The sequence below is a fragment of the Sardina pilchardus genome, chromosome 16 (genome assembly GCF_963854185.1).
Source record: "Sardina pilchardus chromosome 16, fSarPil1.1, whole genome shotgun sequence".
Taxonomy (NCBI): Eukaryota; Metazoa; Chordata; class Actinopteri; order Clupeiformes; family Clupeidae; genus Sardina; species Sardina pilchardus.
This window is the reverse complement of record NC_085009.1, coordinates 6,456,448-6,474,343: the sequence shown is the minus strand read 5'-3', so window position 1 is coordinate 6,474,343 and position 17,896 is coordinate 6,456,448. Positions and strand designations below refer to the sequence as shown.

Sequence of the window (17,896 nt, the reverse complement as noted above, 5' to 3'; positions counted from 1 at the left end):
GAGAAGTTAAAGCTGAGTCTCTCCCATTAACAGCAATATCATGTGCCAATATCTGTCTGGCCTGTGCTGATCAATCCAACCAGGTAGATGTGCCAGGTGTGAGGCTGTATGTATGATGTGCTTCACCACGGTTGATAGAAGCTAGTTCAAATTGGATGGGGAGTTGTATTGTTAGTGACAAAAGATAAAGGAACAGCAGCATGGCATACTGTATCTCGGTGTGTTTATGGGTAACAGAGGGAGATTAAGATGATGAGCCTGAAGATTGAATGATACATTTAGACAGTGAAGTTTGTGGCACTATGACTGACTGAAACTGACCAATAAACCCATCAGAGTGCATTGGATTATTCATAGACAGTCTGACATCAAACACAACAGGTAGAAGTTAGCATATGTTGCCTGTAAGGGATAACTTAGCTGGCTAGTATTTCAATAACCACAGAAGACTTGACAAAAAAAGCACGTGGGTGTGTACGGTAAGACTGTGGGTGGGCAGGCCCTACACTACCAACGGGAATAAAACTGGCTCCTCAAATAGCACTTAATGTCCAGACACATTTATACTCCTTTGTCCAGGAAGTGGGTGTGCCTGAAGACTTGAGTCAGAAACCCATCAAATAAACTGCCCGGGAACCAAATGGTTGCAGCTTGTGCGAGTGCCTGAGTATCTGGCCGTTCCCTCGGCTAAGTTCCCCGCCAACCTCGCCGACCCCCCCCCCCCCCCCCCCCGAAACCTCTGACTGACAGAGACGGCAATTACCATGTCACCGTCACGTCACCCACGGAGCTGCCCGTGAAGGCCGCTACCGCCGCCGCCGCAGCGCTTGGACGGCCCGTTCAAAGGAAGCGCGTCACGCTCGTCTCTCCTCACCCGCGCTCGGAATTTCATGGGAGTTGGTTCATGGGATTCGCAATGGTTTTAGCATTAGGCTGTGGCATTTGGGAACGTGCTCTTAGGGCTGTACTGTGCTGTGGTGATGGTGTGTGTGTGTGTGTGTGTGTGTGTGTGTTTCAGGACAGACTGGCTCTGAAGAGCTTCTTCCCTCTGGTGCCTGCAAGCCTACAAATGTCCCTCCTCACCTTACCGTCAGGTGTGTTGCTATCTCAGAATATATATCTCCCTTCTCGCATGCCAGCATGGACAATACTCTCTACCCCATACATTTACATCCTCATTCCTTTGGCAGTCTCAAACATGCCTCGTACCTTCCTTAGTCAAGTGTACGGTCAGAGGAAAATGCTTTAGATGTGCTCACTAAGAACAGAAACACATAGAATTAGCCCATTTCACAGTGTCCAGGTGTCTGGCCTAGTTGATGTCAATGATGCCTTAATTGGCAGGGTAAAACATCTTCCTGTTTCTGTCTTTCCTGTAGACTGAGCTGTTTCAGAGGAAGTTAGTTTACACAGTGGCGACATCTTGTGAAATGGGCTAATCCCTGCTGTGTTAATGAATGCACTGACCTAGCTGGACATCAGTATAGGGTTTATTCCACCTCTGACAGTCTTGCATCCCTGACTCTTCTCACTGATTCACCTTCTCGTACACCAAGTTGGTCATTCTCATCCGCTTCGTTGATTTCTTCATTTGTTCCTGATTGGCTGATCACTGACACCTGTGGCTTCGCCGGGTGCCCTGCGGACTCCTCACCTGTCCTGGGCGTGTCCTCAGAGGTTCCTCAGGGCGCGTGGCTGGAGCACCTGGTGGGGATCAGCGCTCAGCTCCAGCTGGCCAGCGCAGAGGCAGAGGGCCGCGGCGACAACGCAAGGCAAGAGACTTGAGGATTAGCATGCTCCCAAACTATGGCTAGCTCTGGCGCTAATGCTAACGCTAACTTTAGTGGGATATACTGTACGGTACATCTGACACAGCCCAACCTTTCTCTCTTTCTCTCTCTCTCTCTCTCTCATACACTTATTCCCAGTGTTTCATTCCAGCCCACACACACGCACACACACACACACAGACACATATGGTCGCACTCACACACATTCATGGTCACACACACACCCATGATCGCACACACTCATGATCACACTTCCACTCCCATTCCCACACACACACACACACACACACATACACACACTTATATAGTCACACTCACTCGTGGTCACTCACTTACTCACAGACAGACAGACAGACACACACACACACACACACACACACCCGGTGGCTTCTCTCCCTCCCCTGTGTGGCGGTGCGGCGGCGGCTGCTTGCTGAGGTCAGCCAGAATGCGGCGGGTCAGGAGGGAGGGAGCGGCTCCGCTCTGCTCCGCTCCGCTCTGCTCCGCTGCTGACTTCAAAAGTCTTCACCAAAACAAACAGCTGCAGGGGCCCCCGTCCTCCCCGTGTGTCTGGCTGGATTACTTCTCCTCCAGAAGCCCTCAATCAGCGGGATTAGCCCAGCACTGCTCACCCACCGGCCCCCGAGATGTTTGTGTGAGGCCTTCAGGACAGAGAGAGGGGTGCCGGTGGGGGGTGGGGGGCGGATTTACGCTCTACAACGCAACAGTGAATACTCTCGGACACACTTTGTGTGAGGTGGCCGACGGCGAAATGTGCGCAATGCTTTATGTGCGAGGATAGTACCGAGTGTACATTTTGTATTTGTGTTTTGTGTTTTGCAACTCGGGGGGGTAAGATTCATGCGCTGTCACCAACTGGCCCGAGATGTTTGTGAGGCCTTCAGTACAGAGGGAGGGATGGAGCAAATGCATGAAAGAGTGAGAGTAGGAGAGAGGAAAGATAGAGTGAGAGAAGGAGAGAGGAAAGATAGAGAGAAGGGGATAGAGGAGTAAGAGTGAGAGAAGAAGAGAGGAAAGAGTGAGAGAAAGAGAGAGGAAAGAGAGTGAGAGAAGGGGATACAGTAGAGAGGTAAGAGTGAGAAAGGGAGGGAGAATCCAGAGGCCTTTTTCTCCGGCTACTTGTTGACTTTCTTTCTCCCTCTTTTTCCCCCTTAAATCTCCACGGCTTAATTGAGGGGTATGGGAGGATGAAGTCACGAGAGCTGGGCCCCAGCTGTCAGTGATTAGCAGCCACGGCAGCCATCGAAACACTACTGACCGAGCGTCAGGAACTTCAGACACTCTCTCTCTCTCTTTCTCTCTCTGTCTGTCTGTGTGTGTGTCCAAAGTCAGTGATATGGCCAACACAACTGTTGTTTACGTGGTGTTTTTTTTGTCACGCTCTTGCCCTTGTCGACCTCTGCGGACAGCCACTCTGTTCTATTCGTGAATATTTCACTGTGCCGTGTGTATTTTGGGCTGGCGTGTGGACTACGAAATGACGTTGGTACACATATGCTGCACGCATTTGGTGTGTGTGTGTGTGTGTGTGTGTGTGTGTGTGTGTGTGTGTGTGTCTAATCCATCTCTCGTGTGGGTGCAGTGGCTCCGTGTTTGAGGTGTGGTTCCTGCTGCTCCAGGGCGGAGACTGGGTGGATGTGGCGGCTCAGTTGCTGGCCTCGGCTCAGACCCACGCCGCCTCTTCTTCCTCCTCCTCCTCTTCTTCCTCTGAGTCCAAGAGCCGGGCCCTGCTGTGGCTGCTGACGTTCTTCTACCACCCCACCAACAGAGGGCACCAGAGGACACAACAGTGGGTAGGTCTCAGAAAGACAGAGAGAAAGAGTGTGTGTGTGTGTGTGTGTGTGTGTGTGTGTGTGTGTGTGTTGGGAGCCTCTTCGGTTTGGAGAACATTTGCAAAGCATTACAAAGAGGGTCATCGAAAGTTCAAAGATTCAAAAGTTTGAAGCAAATAACCACATGGCTGGTAGGAGCAGCAGGTGTGTCTGGACTGAAGCTCCAGCCGACAAATGTGAGAGACAGACTGTGTGTTAGAGTGTGTTTGTGAGAGTGAGTGTGTGTGTGTGTTTTTATGGGAACGATTGTGTGTATGACCAAGTGAGTGTGTGTGTGTGTGTGTGTGTGTGAGTTTGTGTGTTTTTATGAGAGAGTGAGTGTGTGTGTGTGTGTGTGTGTGTGTGCGTGCGCTTGTACTTTGGGTAGCTGATGAGCAGGATGTGCTCGTTGACCCCGGGCCAAGTGCGTACGCTCTGGTATGTGTACTGGGCAGCAGCCGCACTTCCAGAGGTCAACATCGCGAACGCGGTAATGCCTCACAGCTCTTCCTGATTCAAGTGAACAAGTGTGTGCTCAGTTCTGCTCTGCTCTGCTCCCTAGCCAAATCAACCCGCCGAGTGAACCATCGCAGCCTCTCAGACATAACAAATAACAACATAGACAAAACAACGACAACGTTCATCAATAGGTTGCTAGAAGATGGTTTGACTTTCTATTTTGAAATTGTTTATAGACAGTGTGCCTTTGCAGGTGTCAGACTTTACATTGGATCGTGTCATTGTGTTTGCCCAGCTCAGAATAGATCTGCTTCTGTAAACCAGGTGTTTGCAGTTCTTAATGGATGGATGATTGATCTGGTCCCCTGTGTGTGTGTCTGTGTCCAGGAGTGTGTGCAGCAGGTCTGGGGTGACCTGAGAGGTGTGTGTCTGAGTCCAGCGCCTTCTCCTCCTCCTTCTCATGCGCTGGACGCCGTGGCCGAATCACTCCTCTCCCGCGTCTCCTCCAGACTGGCCCTGCGCCTCCTCCTCAGCCTCGCCGTCTTCTCCCCGGCGCCGGGCGACGCCACCGCCGTGCAGCTCATTCAGAAGGTGAGGACAGCAGCCACGCAGGGTTTTTAAAGCTTCACTTCTACCATGACAGAGCACCATGTTTGATTTGCATTGAGCTCAATGAGCAACAAACAGGCTAATAGGCCTACTGGAAAAAGCACCATGCCAATCTCTAGCTATGGTGAAGGGTATGTGATGATGTGGGGCTATTTTAATTCCAACGGCCAAGGGAACTTTATCAGGATGCATAATATCCTGGATCCATGAAATAGCTGGCCTTAAAAAATAAAAATCTGCCTGCCCCTATGTTAACCCTATGTGTTAAATTCCCATATGTAGGGTTACATAGGGGGTCAAATACTTCCTTCCCCCTAGCATTTAGGAAGGACATTTATTTATTTACGATACATTCTTCAATCACAAAGAAAATTGGTGTACTTAGCGGTTTTATTTTTACTCATTTTTAGGCAACTTTAGCATGGTATCAAATACAATTTCTCCCCACTGTACGTAGAACATCCCGATATACAGAGAACCCCTATACACCTACTGTATACATAGAGAATCTCTATTCACTTATGTCACGTGACCGCCATTCTCAGGCTGAGGTGGTGAACCTGCGGTTACTCTACATTTACTTACAGTGTCATATAAAACTTGAGCTTCTTTAATAACACTCCTAGTGACTTACCAAAAACAAATCGAGTCTTCACTTTTAATGTTCATGACGATGGATGTCGATAAGTGGGCTAATGTTGGGTCCTGACTGAGATAAGTATAAAAGGACATATTAATTGGATAGAGGGCAGCCTCACCACAGATACTGTAGCGCAGGTAAGAGAATGATTGATGTGCTATCTCGGCTAAATGTCAAAATACGGTCAAACATCACACTTTAGTTTGGCAATCCACTGCCGATGGATGTCTGTGTCTCTTGGGAAACAATGACGAAATAGTTCTTAGTTCCATCGATGCTGAGAAATACACAGCAATAAGCCATCACTCCACTCACTCACAGCAACATAGAGAATCCCTACAGAAAACCCTGTACTGTACACCTATATATACACAGAGAACCCCTATACCCCTATACACAGAGAACCCAAGTACTGATAAAAGTGTGCAGTTGCACAGTACAGTGAGTCACTTCAGTTGGCAGCAGGCAGGACCGCAGGCTTTTACCGTCTAGACTGTAACAGTGTGCCAGAGTAGTTCTGGCTTGACTTTGTGTTTTTGTGTCCAAAGGCACTATGTATGCAGTGCCTAATGAAGTACAATATGTTATTTTGCACATTTCTACATCTCAGGGTTAGATTCAAGGCCAGTTAGGCAGTGTGCCTAGATGCCTATAGCAGTATTAAGATGCTTATAGTAGAAATAATTATATATCTTTGGAGCGATCCAATGACCTCTATCAATTCTAAAGAAATGAAGGACGAAAATAAAGACAATGGGTGTCATAGAAGTAGTATGACAACATACGACTTAAACATTTAAATTGTGTAAAAAGTTCATCAGACTCCAGTAATATTCTATCGAAATGTTCTCAACTGAATAGCTTTACTGTTTACTGTACAAATCCTTTGCCAGTTCCAAAAGCAGGAAGAGGAAATCACCCCACTGATGAAAGGTGGCTGAAGCGTTCAGATCACTATTTCACCATCATGACAGACATAAATTTGGACTCGGGACATTCATGGCTGCGGTCAGACAACGTGCAAAACCCGAATTGAAAACATTTTTATAGGGCTTATCGGTGAGTGTACCTCAAGGAAATAACTCGTCTGACCGCAAGACCACAAAAGCTGACGTAGAGCTGTTCTCCAAGAGTTCACCGTGAGAGGTGAAACACAGTGAACGTGTTCCAGTGGTGAAAATAGAACACCTCAGAATGGCGCAAACAAGATGACCATGACCACATTATTTCAGTCAAACACAGTAACAAGGCGCAATGTTTTTTAAAACAAAGCGACTAACACCTTCACTTACTAATGATGGTGCAATGTCTGTTAGTACTGTACAGTATGTCGGTACTCCCAAATGAGTGTACTTCTTTGAAGTTGGTCCAAAGTTTAGCCCACTTACGACTTTGTTCTTTTATTGCTAACTTTGGCGAGGCATTGCTATTTTTTTTAATATGATCTAATGTGCACAAACACTGTTATTGTGTATTGTCAAGAGTAATACTGAATATCCAATAAACATAATTGACAAAAAAAAAGACTGGAGTGAACACATTTACTTTGTACTAGTGTTAGAACATTGCGTTACACACTAAAAGTAGCTCAAATCGATTAAAAGGCCAGTAGTGAAGCATAATGGATGTGTGTCATGTCCTTGACTGCATTTCTGGTCTTTTTCAGCCAGAGGTCGATAGAGACTTCTCCCACGTTGTGTATATTAGACTGAAATCCCCCTCACCACAGTACTGCTGTCTCACTCTTACTTGGTATCTTTTGTCGTCTCCTCGATAATGTTCCCGTTGCTGCCAACTGTAAGCTGAGCCCAGTGCAAGGCCACAGGGGAAGACACACCAAACGTGGCACGTACAAGTCATAATTACCGATGTTGTTACCATGTTGTAACTACAGGGCGTACGGAGATGTCGCGTAGTTCTTGTTCTGGGCGTTGGGCCCTTCTGAGAAGCAGCCATTTGCCTTAAAATAGCCTGTTTGCTTTCCATTGCAGATGTCAGTGAAGAAGAGGGAGGCGGACGACGAAGAGGAGGAGGAGGAGGAGGAGGCAGTGAGTCTGAGACGGGAGGCAGAGTGTCTCCTGGCTGCCGTTGCGGAGCACAGACTAAATAGCGACACCTTGGCGAGTGCCAGGGTTCAGGCGAGGTTGAGGACACTCGAGGACACCCTCTGGAATGCATTGTGTGTGTGAGGCGAGAGAGCGAGCGAGCGAGAGCGAGAGCGAGAAGAACGAGCGTGAGTGGGAGCGTGGGCGCCAGCGCCAGCATGCAGCGCGTAAACATGCCCCGTGCCCCCCGGAGAAAAAAAAAAACGGGAGAGTAATTTATTGCGGCGCGAGATTCCTGCCGGGAGGGTCGAGGTGCGTTGTGAAATACAGTCGGGTAGTAAAATGAGGGAGGGTTCCTAAGGAGCTGAACCATCTGCCTGTCCTGGTGTCAGGTGATGTGTGTGTTCACACTGTGTGTGTTGTGTGAAGTTGGGTACTGGAATTTTCACTATTCTATAGGGCCTTTGTTCGGGGTCTGGTTGTTAGTGTGGTAAAAAAAGATTCCAAAGAAGATGTTTTTGTTGTTTTTTTTGTACAAAACGTATTTATTTGAACAGTGTTTTCCATTGTGTTTGTCCCACAAGTAGTAATACAAAAATAAACTAAATTGAAATTGAGCTCTTTTCACAGTTGGTTTGATTTCTTTCCCCCGCTGTTTAATGTCGACGCGAGTGCGCCTCGGAGCGGAGCTGAAGTCTGCGACGTTTCCATCGCTCCCCGCCTGCCGCAGGTCTCCGGAGGGCCGTCTGTGGAGAGGGGAGAGAAGGACACATAAATCAGGCCGTGGACGCTGCCAGCGCTGCTATCAGCGGCTCCTCCGCGAGGGCTTTTCCCAGCGTGGACAAGTCGCTCCTGCTGGCAGCTCTCGCCATGTCCCACTTAAACACACACACACACACAGACGCTCACACACACACACACACACCTGGCAACACATCTTCCGAACGCTCATTCCTCTGCGTCAAACATGAACACATGTAAACACGTTCAAACACTTATAAGGACATATTTGACTGAAATGTTTTGCTGCATTGAACTGTCACGTTCCCAAAAGCACGCTCCAGCTGTGGGAACAAAGGGTCACACAGAAAAAAAACGTGACACATTTCCTCACGGCACAGCTTGCGTGCTCGTCGATGTCGATTCTTCTGGAGCCGGGGCTGGTCAGGGGTCGGGGGTCAGGGTTTGGGGCGAGGCTCCTGTTCCTGCTGAACTGAGCCAGTGGTTTGGGGAGAACTGTAATCAGCTCAGTAGGCACAGGAGACCCAGTCCTACTGTGATGTCCACTCCCCAGCGCCGCGCCGTGCCACGGCCTCCCGGTCTCGGCAGGTCACTCGTCCAGTACACCACAACACAACATGGCACGACACACACAAGCAAAACTAATGCTAGTCTACATACAGTATGTCTGCATAATTCATATTCTATACATCGATCTTTCAATATTCTCTTAATTACCATTCCACCTTTTTATTGGTTACTTGTGCCTACAAGACGTTTTGAACTCCCTACATTTGATTTTACAAGTACTGTAATTGACTGGTATGTGAGTCGTATTGAAAGCCATCATTCATTCATTCATTCAACCATTCAACCATTAATTCTCTGAAGTTTTTTGAGGGTAGTCCTCATGTAAAGTGAAGCCAAGATTCCAATAACACCAAAACAGCATGAAAATGCACAGTGCCCATCTCACAGCTGCCTGGAGTTTGTTTCCCTAAGCAGACGCGCTGTGGTATGTGGAAGAAGGTCTCTGTCAGCGGCAGGGCAGGTGGGGTAACTATCGGACACGACGAGACACGCGGTGTGCGAGATGCGTGCGGCAGGTGTTTTCATGGACAAACGCGTTGAGACAACAGATTAAGACGAGAAGACAAGATAATGAAGTGAGAAGGAATAATGCACTGAACGGTGCTCATGCAGCAATCTCACTAGCAGCTCCCCCCTATCCCCTATCCCCCTCACACACACACACACACACACACACACACACACACACCTGAGGTCTCCACAGACTTTCAAAACGATCACACTGAGCATTGTCGCCCCCGAATGGAGCTGACAGGCCTCATGCTTGGCTATGCGAGGCCAGACTAATTGGCTCTGTCAGGAGGCTGGAGACGGATCTGCCGTGACACATACCACAGGCCCCGCTGCGTCGCACCTGGCTGCACCACAATGCTACCTGACAATCCTCGACGAGGAGCAGCAGCGCGGCGGAGGTGGGGCGCTTGTTCTTTTCTCCCCCCCACACACACACTCCTCGTCTTCTTTTCTGCGAGACGCGGTTGCATGTGTTCGCATGACACAGACCACAGGGTTGACGTTTCACACACTTTGTGGCGCAAAGAAAATAGTAGACGTGCAAGAAACTAAACATGTTACTGAAGCAAACTCAAATCACAGTGTTTCCATGGATGGAACAGTGAAGGGAAAGAAGGCAGTCGAAAGAAAGGACTGGGGGGTCGGTCGTTATCCAGAGTTTTCTAGAGTTTTCTAAGCCTAAGCAAGGCGTTATCAGTGCTCATCTAGACTTGTTCTAGTGTGTGGACTTGTTTTATGTGGTAGACCTACAGTTAAATCCCTTCAGGTCTTGCCCTCTGTGAGCAGGGCGGTAGGCGGGAGGTTGTTGTTGTTGGCGGCGGCCGCGTGATGGGGCTCTGGTTCTCATCCTCCTCAGAGGCAGAACTTAGCCACTGTGAACAAAGAGGAGCTAAATCACTGTTCACCAATCAGCTAAGCTCTGCACCTGCTTGGAGTTGTTTTTTTTTTTCGTGCGTCCTCCTCTTTTTTCCTCTCTCTCTTCGGTCTCTTCATCCCTCTCTCTCTCTCGCTCTCTCCCTCTTGTCATCTGTCATCCATTTCACACCAAACTAACACATCAACATCCGTGTAGGTCGCAGGTTTTTCTTCCCCCCATTACTTCTCCTTCCTTCTACAAAGACCCCCCGCCCCCCCACCAGCGGAAAAGTCCCACTGAGATCTTCCACGTTTTCCAACCCCACCACCACCCCCCCTTTTTGCGATGGTACCCCCCCCCCCCCTCGGTTTCCATGACAACCGCCAGGGCCGTGGCAGTGTGGTAATCCCTGGCAATGTGATTTTTATCTTAAGTCACAAATCATCACGCCAGGAACCCACACAGCCACGACATGAAAGGCGAACCTGCGGATCCACTCGCCCGCCCACCCCTCCACCATCTCCACCACCACCTCCACCCTCTCCACCCTCCCCTCCCTAGCAGCTCCTCTCGTCCCTCCCTGGGCCTCTCCTTCGATTCTCCACGCTCGGCTACACCGGGGATATGTCCCTCATTAAGGGGATCAGGAGGGATTCCAGAGGCATGTGTAGAGAAAGAAGGAAAAGAAGAAAAGAACAGAAAAAGAAAAAGGAAAAGAAAGACAAACCTATCCCCGGCCTTATAAGGTAATAGTTTCCTGATACTCCTGATACAACAGGCAAAAAAAAGCCAAAAGACTTTCGACGGCGCTCCTGACAGACTACCGGAGTTTTATTTGTGTCTGTGAGGTAGAGAGGGTCACGTCGGTGCCGGCAGGCTGTGGTATTGACACGTTACAGGCTTTGCGTCTCCTATTTTTAATCAGTATCGTGATGGCGGCGACAATTTAAAGCCTGCGCCACCGAGAACAAACATCCGCAGTGGCGACAGCGGTGGTGGTGGTGTCCAGACTCGCCGGGAGATAAAGCACCACGTGAAGACACAAATGGTCTGTCGGTGGTGGTGGTGGAGGGGTGAGGAGGTCTGGGTGCTATGTGTGTGTGTGTGTGTGTTTGTGTGTGCTGAGGGGGGGGTGAAGTGATTTATCAGTCCCTGGGTAGACAGAGGAAGCGTTCTGGCCTGGAACATCAGCCTGCCACCGGACCTCCCTCCCCTCGTCCTCCCCTCCCCTCCCCGCTCCTCCTCGCCGCACACATAAAGCTGTCTTGTTTGTGGATAAAAGCGGCCCGGGTCTCGGCTGGTCCTCAACAAAGCTTTTGTCACAGCGGCGTTTTAATGGATTTATCGGACAGGCCCAGCGGTGGCCATATGTCCTACGCAGCTCCGAGGGTGACAGCCATTTAATAGGTTTCCCACAAATACAATCCTGTTTGCCACCACCTCCAAACACACACACACACACACACACACACACACGCACGCACTCCTCCCTCTATACACAAATCCTATGTGTGGCATGAATGGTGCTAAATTAGCGGGGGCGATTTGTGAGCATGAAAGAGATACCTTGTATTTACCACTTCTCTCTTCCACTCCACACAAACAATAGATCATTCCATCATGCCAGCCACAGAAACCCCAGGAGCCATAACTCAACTCTGATTGCCTTTGCCCCTTAGTGTAGAGAGAGTAAACACAACGAGGCTTAGTGCAAATGCATGGGTAGATGTTTTTTCTGGTGTTTTCAAATAGCGTTTTTTTTGTAATGGGGAGGTGGTGGTGGTAGGGGGGGCAGGCTTCAGTATTTGAGGAACACATTCCTAAATGAGTTTTGTTTGAGAGAGCACATTCCTGAATTCCTCCTCTTACAAACACAACATGACAGGCTTTCTAGTGCAATGGCAGGAAAAAGTCTCTCCCCCCCCCCCAACACACATACACACACACACACACACTCCCACTCTCTCTCTTTCTCTCTCAACCTCTCTCGGATACTAGTCCACTTTTCAGTTAGTTTATTTATGAACTAAACAAAGAAGAAACAATCTAGATGTTTCCTAAAGTAATCCATGCTTACATGAGACTACCTAACAACTGCAACATCCACACACACAGACAGACACACACACACACACACACACACACACACACAGTCAGCTGTGGTCCAGCGCTCCCTGTCCAAGGCGTTCCCCACTCTGCTGGTCTGATGCTGGTCCAGAGGCCGCTCTTACGCAACGCAAGGTGAGGGCAGGAAGAGCGCTGGATTATCCTTCTGGCCCTCTGGCCCTGGACACCGCAGGACAGTCTCTCACGTCCACGCAGCGTCCGGCCTAACGGCCCAGCTCTAAACATTCTGTTCTTCCAGGGCCTCCTCTCTCTCTCTCTCTCTCTCTCTCTCTCTCTCTCTCTCTCTCTCTCTCTCTCTCTCTCAGTCAGGGGGGGTTTTCCATGCATGACTTTTTTCCACCTTCAACTTTTCCTTAGCAACTGGCATTTACACGCTTCCAGACTATTCCACTGGCGATGTTTCTGGGATGCACACATGGGTTGGCGAATAACGAAGAACTAAAGAGCGAAGAACTGTGCGATCTGTTGTATTTCTCCATGGCAAGACCAAAGCCACTGACCCATCAGTAAACCTATTGAGGTCAGTGGACCAGGCATTAATACGCCTCCATGTTAATTTTAGCAACAGTGCTTAATTAGCAGGAGAGCGGTGAGCACCCAGGTCCTGCAGACCGCATGCTCCCTCACAGGAAGAGGCGAGTCATTCACCCTGAACATGAATGAGAACTACAACAGATGAGACTGTGAGTGCTAGAACAGCATCTGTTTATCTGTCTATCTGTCTTAATGCATGGAAAATGTACATTCCTTTCTTATCTCTTCCCATACTGTGACTATATCTACAGTAGATCTATAGCTACAGTGTTTCTCCCACTGACGATGCCCTTTGCCCCCCCGGATCAGACAGAGCACCTGTGGTGTGTGGAAGAGGAAGTCCTCCCCTCTCCTCCGTCTCTCGGGGGTCGGAGGTCACAGGATCATCTCGGACACCACGGCGAGGGCGGCCGGGTCCATGTGCTCCTGGGTCCGAGAGAAGCAGCGGCGGGCCAGAGCCTGCTGACCACTGTCCTCCTGCAGCATCAGCTCCCCGTACAGGTACACACCCATGGCCTACACACACACACACACACACACACACACACACACACACACAGAGTTATATTATAAATACACAAATAGTGTTTCTCCAAAAATGCTATAACCACAAACACATGACAGATCTTCACACTTAACTTCTGTACCATTATGTCTCTAAGCAGAAATCGCTATGCACAGACAATACAAACAGCTACAAAACATACAACATACAAAAACTAACCACCACACCCTGCATTTAGTTCATTGTACATCATTTTTATGAGGCTAGTTTTTGATTACCATTATGTTTCTGTCCAGAACACGAATACATGATTTAAATGATACTGTATCAAAAATACTTATATGCACAATATCAAATCTGAAGTCATATTTCATGTAAAGGCTGATGTGATTAACAGTGAATTTATCTTGTGAAATTAGAGTACACTTTGTAAGCACTGATTTGGATGTCTTATTGCATTATCGAGGATTTATGTTCATAAATTACATCTCTGGGGCCAATTCCAGAGCACTTACTTGTGCAAATGTATTGTTTTGTGGAATTAGAGGTTACAAAATCCACACAGAAACAAATCCATTTGCCATGAAAACATTTCCATATTCAAGTAGGGCTTTGTAGGAATGTCATTTTCAAAAAGAAAAATCTCCTCTCTGTCAGATTATCAACAGTACACTGGAACTTACAGGGAAGTCCACTCTTTTCTGCTGGATATGTTCATCGATGTGTCAGAGGGACATTCCGGTCTCCAGAGCATGTTAAGTTAGCCAAGCGTTGTTAAGAGTGTGTGTGTGTATGTGAGAGAGTGTGAGAGAGAGAGACCGTGTGAGTCAGTGTGTGTGTGTGTGTGTGTGTGTGTGTGTGTGTGTGTGTGTGTGTGTGTGTGTGTGTGTGTGTGTGTGTGTGTGTGTGTGTGTCTGTGTGTGTGTCTGTGTGTGTGTGTCTGTGTGTGTGTGTGCGTGCGTGCTTGCATGCATAAGTGTGTGGCGTGGGTTTGTTTACCTGGTTGTCAATCAAGAAGTCCTCCACATCCTTGTAGGCTGCGCTGTGCTTGTGCTTGACCACCAGCTCGCACCAGCGATGCTTGACCTGATCAACAAAAACAAAAAAACAAACAAACACCGTCACAAACAAGCTCCACCACTCACCACCGTCTTCTCCTATTTCCCTCAAGCATGGCGAAGCCGGGACAGCGGGCATCGGGGCAGAAACAGGCCGTTCCAAACAATGTACGTGGTGTGAGAGTGTGAGTCCTTGCCGGCACCACAAGCTGGATCATTGGTGGGCTGACCGGTCAGATGACGCCGCTGGCTGTTTTGCGGGCATCAATGAGGGCACTGTTGGACCAGCGGCCCCTGGGAACATCAGAGATTGCCTCTGCCCTGACCCCACCCACCCACGCTTCTCAGACCTCCATCCCTCTCTCCATCTCGCCCCCTCTCTCTCTCTCTCTCTCTCTCTCTTTCTCCTTCTTTTCTCTCTCTCCTTCTATTGTCTGGGCAATTGTCAACATCGCCATTACATTCCGACTGACCTCCGAGAAATGCAGGGGTGCCAAGGGGGGTTTTTTTTCCGAGGGGCTACCACAAACTCATTCCAGATGAAGGGAAGTCTGACCACTTTTTTGTTATGCACAGCTTTGTCTGAACAAAAGCAAAACAATGCAATTTCAACAGAGGGATGAAAAAGCTGTGTGTAGGACTTTTTATATTCTTTAGCCTGAATGCGCTTTCAATCATTTGCGATGCCTCCAGAGAGAGTCAACCTAATGGCCTTGCGGCTGCTAGCATCAAACCCAATCAGTCAAGGTACATGGAAACTGAAAACAGTTACAGCGTTCTACGAGTTTATGTCGCCCTCCATGACAGCCGCCAGTCTGCCAGTCAGCGAGTTTCATTAAAAGCCCTGGAGAGACTTGGCTAATATGGACAGCGTTTATCTCCAGATCCCAACTCAAGTATGGGCACTGCATCTCTGCTCATCCACAGACTGATCCGTGGGATCGCTGTGTCTTCCTGTGAAGTTCAGCTCCCTCGGTTTGCACTTCCAGTCCTCCACATGAACTCCCTCCCTCAGAGTCATTCTCCAGCCCACCCACTGTGCCCCCGTCAATAGCAGCCATGCAGTGTAGCCCTGAATGAGTTGCACAGAGTCTCCGCTCTCTCTAGCCTGGCTAACGCCTACCACTTCTCAAATGAGACGTGGTCTGGCAACCAGACGTTCATTTTCTCGTCTTTGAAAAAAAATGCTCAGATCTGTTCATTGGGCGCCACGGATGTCTATCAAATGCGTCTGTGCATAGCTCATCATGGTCTTGCTTTCCCCGCTGTTCTGTGATTGGTCCCCTATCTCAGGCAAAAAATGAGGGCGGTAGCTTCCAGACTGCCTTAGCAGCGTGAATGAAATCATGCAAGGCAGGATAGGAACACCCAGGCTATGCTCTCTCTCTCCTTAAGCAGTTCCATAACTGTAAAACTGCTTACAAAACTTCAATGGGTCCGGTGAGTCTGTCAGCTTCTTACAGAAGTGCTAAAGGCTGTAACAAGCACCTCCAATGTGTGGTCTACAATCACCTTAAAAAGCAAAGGCAAGTTGAGAAAGTGTTATTCTCCAACCTCAAATTTCTATCTCGCATTGGCTGTCTAGCCAAAAGGAAACTTGGCAATGCTACTGAAAAGTTGACTCCTTTGTATAACTTATTGCGAGTTTTGCAATCCACCTCACTTGTGACTTGCTTTAGACAAAAGCATCTGCCAAGAAGTATGAATGCAGTGTAAACGTTTCATTGTTTTCACATTTCTATATTCCTAAAACGTCATTTTGACACACAGCATGCTGTTCTGAAGATTAAGGCACAGAGGAATATTAAGGGTTGTGTGGTGTCTTCTGCCGAGGTCAGCAGTGTGTGTGTGTGTGTGTGTGTGTGTGTGTGTGTGTGTGTGTGTGTGTGTGTATGATGTGTGCATTTGTCAAAGCTGGTTTCTTGCTCTTTGCTCTTTGCAATGAGCCACTCTTTCTCTCTCTCTCTCTCTCTCTCTCTCCTGCTCTCTCTCTCTTTGTGTGTGTGTGTTTGTGTGTGTGTGTGTGTTTGTCTCTTAATGGCTTCTGGGTCCAGGACCCGGAGTCTTAACGAAGACGAGGGCGTGTTTGTTCCCCTCCATTAGCCGTCTGATGGCGGGAGCAATTTCTCTGTAATGTTCTGCTGATACTAGCCGTCTGCATGGCTTATTTACTCCCCCATAAATAAACATTAGTGTGCTGGGCCTTGGCTGAACTCTAGAAGAATCTCTCGCTCCAGCCTAGAAGGGCTGAGGGTGGGTGAGGGCAGGGTGGGGGTTTTGTTCAGAGATCCCGTGACGGAGCTTGAAGGTGATGTGAACGTACCGAGGTCCTCGGTGCATGGGTTCCGGCTGGTATGTGTGGCATGGCAGAGACCAGTCTGCCACCGCCGCGGGCACCCATGACGCAGTCACCTTGTGTGCAAACGGCTGTTTTGACGTAGGCTTCAAAAGGGGCACTGTCTTGCAGTCGGCCCAGGGGAAATTTGATGACAATGGCCGTCTGTCTGTCTGTGTGGAGTTCAAATTAAAGTATGAAGCCAGACATTTTGCTCATTTAACGGTGACATCTGTTTGTCCAACAGATTTGTCATCTAATAGCATTGCAGTGATGTCATTCATTTTTACTGGTTACTGACATATAGCGTCTTGAAATGGAGAAAAAGCAGTAACTAACAGAGCGCGCAAGACAGACACTGTCCATAACTCTGCGGACATCAGACATTCAGTAACAACCACACGTAACTCAAAACATCCGTTCTTCCAAGGGGAGAACAACAGATTTGCTAACTGTAGCAACACAGGCCTTCCAACTGTTTACTGGCAAAGCTCAGCCATCAATCACTGTCACGTCCAAAGACACTGCGTTCAACCTTTTTTGTCACGTCTTGTTCAGGCAAACCATCATTCGTATTTTGTGGGATTTTCCCCCGGCTTTTCAAACCGCGCCGAAATGTGAGCCTGCTAACCACACAAAAGCAACATGAAGGGAAGGAATAAAACAGCTAGCAACAAAACATAACTATTATTTACATGTCATGCGTCCTTCCGTCTTTGACGGGATTACTCCCCCTGAAGAGGTCCCTCAAGTTCTCTTCCTCTGTCCTTTTGATCCGCCTCATCATAGATTTGTTGTATTTGTACTAACTACTCTTTCTCTCTCTTGCCTCCTCCTTTTCCTCCTCTCCTCTCCTCTCCTCCTCTCCTCTCCTCCCTTTTCCCACCCACACTTTGCATTCTTCCCCTCCGGCCCATGTGAAGTGCGGGGCACACGGGCGCTTGGCAGACGCCCTGGTGTATTAAACTCGCACATGGAACGAGATGAAACGAAAACAAGCTCGGGTGCCACACACAGACAAGACAGAGCGCTGAGCGAGACCAAGAGCACATGGAGCTGGGTTTTTTTTTTTTTTTTTTTACCCAGAATGCCACCGGGAGTGAGAGGGGGCAACTAAGGACATGGTCCCCACCTCCCTGCCTCCCCCTACACAGACAGGCACACACACACACTCACACACACACACACGTAATTACTCCAAGAGACAGAGGAAGGAAAAAAATAGACTGAGGGCATTTGAAAGAGGATAATGTCTGAAGTTGCCAGGTTGCAAACCTCATCTGGT

At 48.6% G+C, this 17,896-nt stretch overlaps 2 protein-coding genes across 3 annotated transcripts in view; one reads left to right on the top strand and one right to left on the bottom strand.

Annotated features, from left to right (window-relative positions):
* Positions 1-7,983, top strand: part of fancc (FA complementation group C) — a 30,421-nt gene extending 22,438 nt beyond the window's left edge. For both annotated transcript variants that reach the window (XM_062516127.1, XM_062516126.1), the window contains 5 exons: positions 1,019-1,094; positions 1,676-1,772; positions 3,391-3,601; positions 4,466-4,669; positions 7,319-7,983. In XM_062516127.1, the coding sequence (XP_062372111.1) occupies positions 1,019-1,094; positions 1,676-1,772; positions 3,391-3,601; positions 4,466-4,669; positions 7,319-7,516 (786 nt within the window). In that variant the 3' untranslated portion in view covers positions 7,517-7,983. The remainder of the gene's footprint in view (positions 1-1,018; positions 1,095-1,675; positions 1,773-3,390; positions 3,602-4,465; positions 4,670-7,318) is intronic.
* aopep (aminopeptidase O (putative)) overlaps positions 7,897-17,896 on the bottom strand; it is a 56,914-nt gene continuing 46,914 nt past the window's right edge. The window contains exons 14-16 of the mRNA XM_062516128.1: positions 14,218-14,304; positions 13,032-13,229; positions 7,897-8,118 (exon numbers count right to left, since the gene is read on the bottom strand). Of these exons, the coding sequence (XP_062372112.1) occupies positions 13,089-13,229; positions 14,218-14,304 (228 nt within the window). The 3' untranslated portion in view covers positions 7,897-8,118; positions 13,032-13,088. The remainder of the gene's footprint in view (positions 8,119-13,031; positions 13,230-14,217; positions 14,305-17,896) is intronic.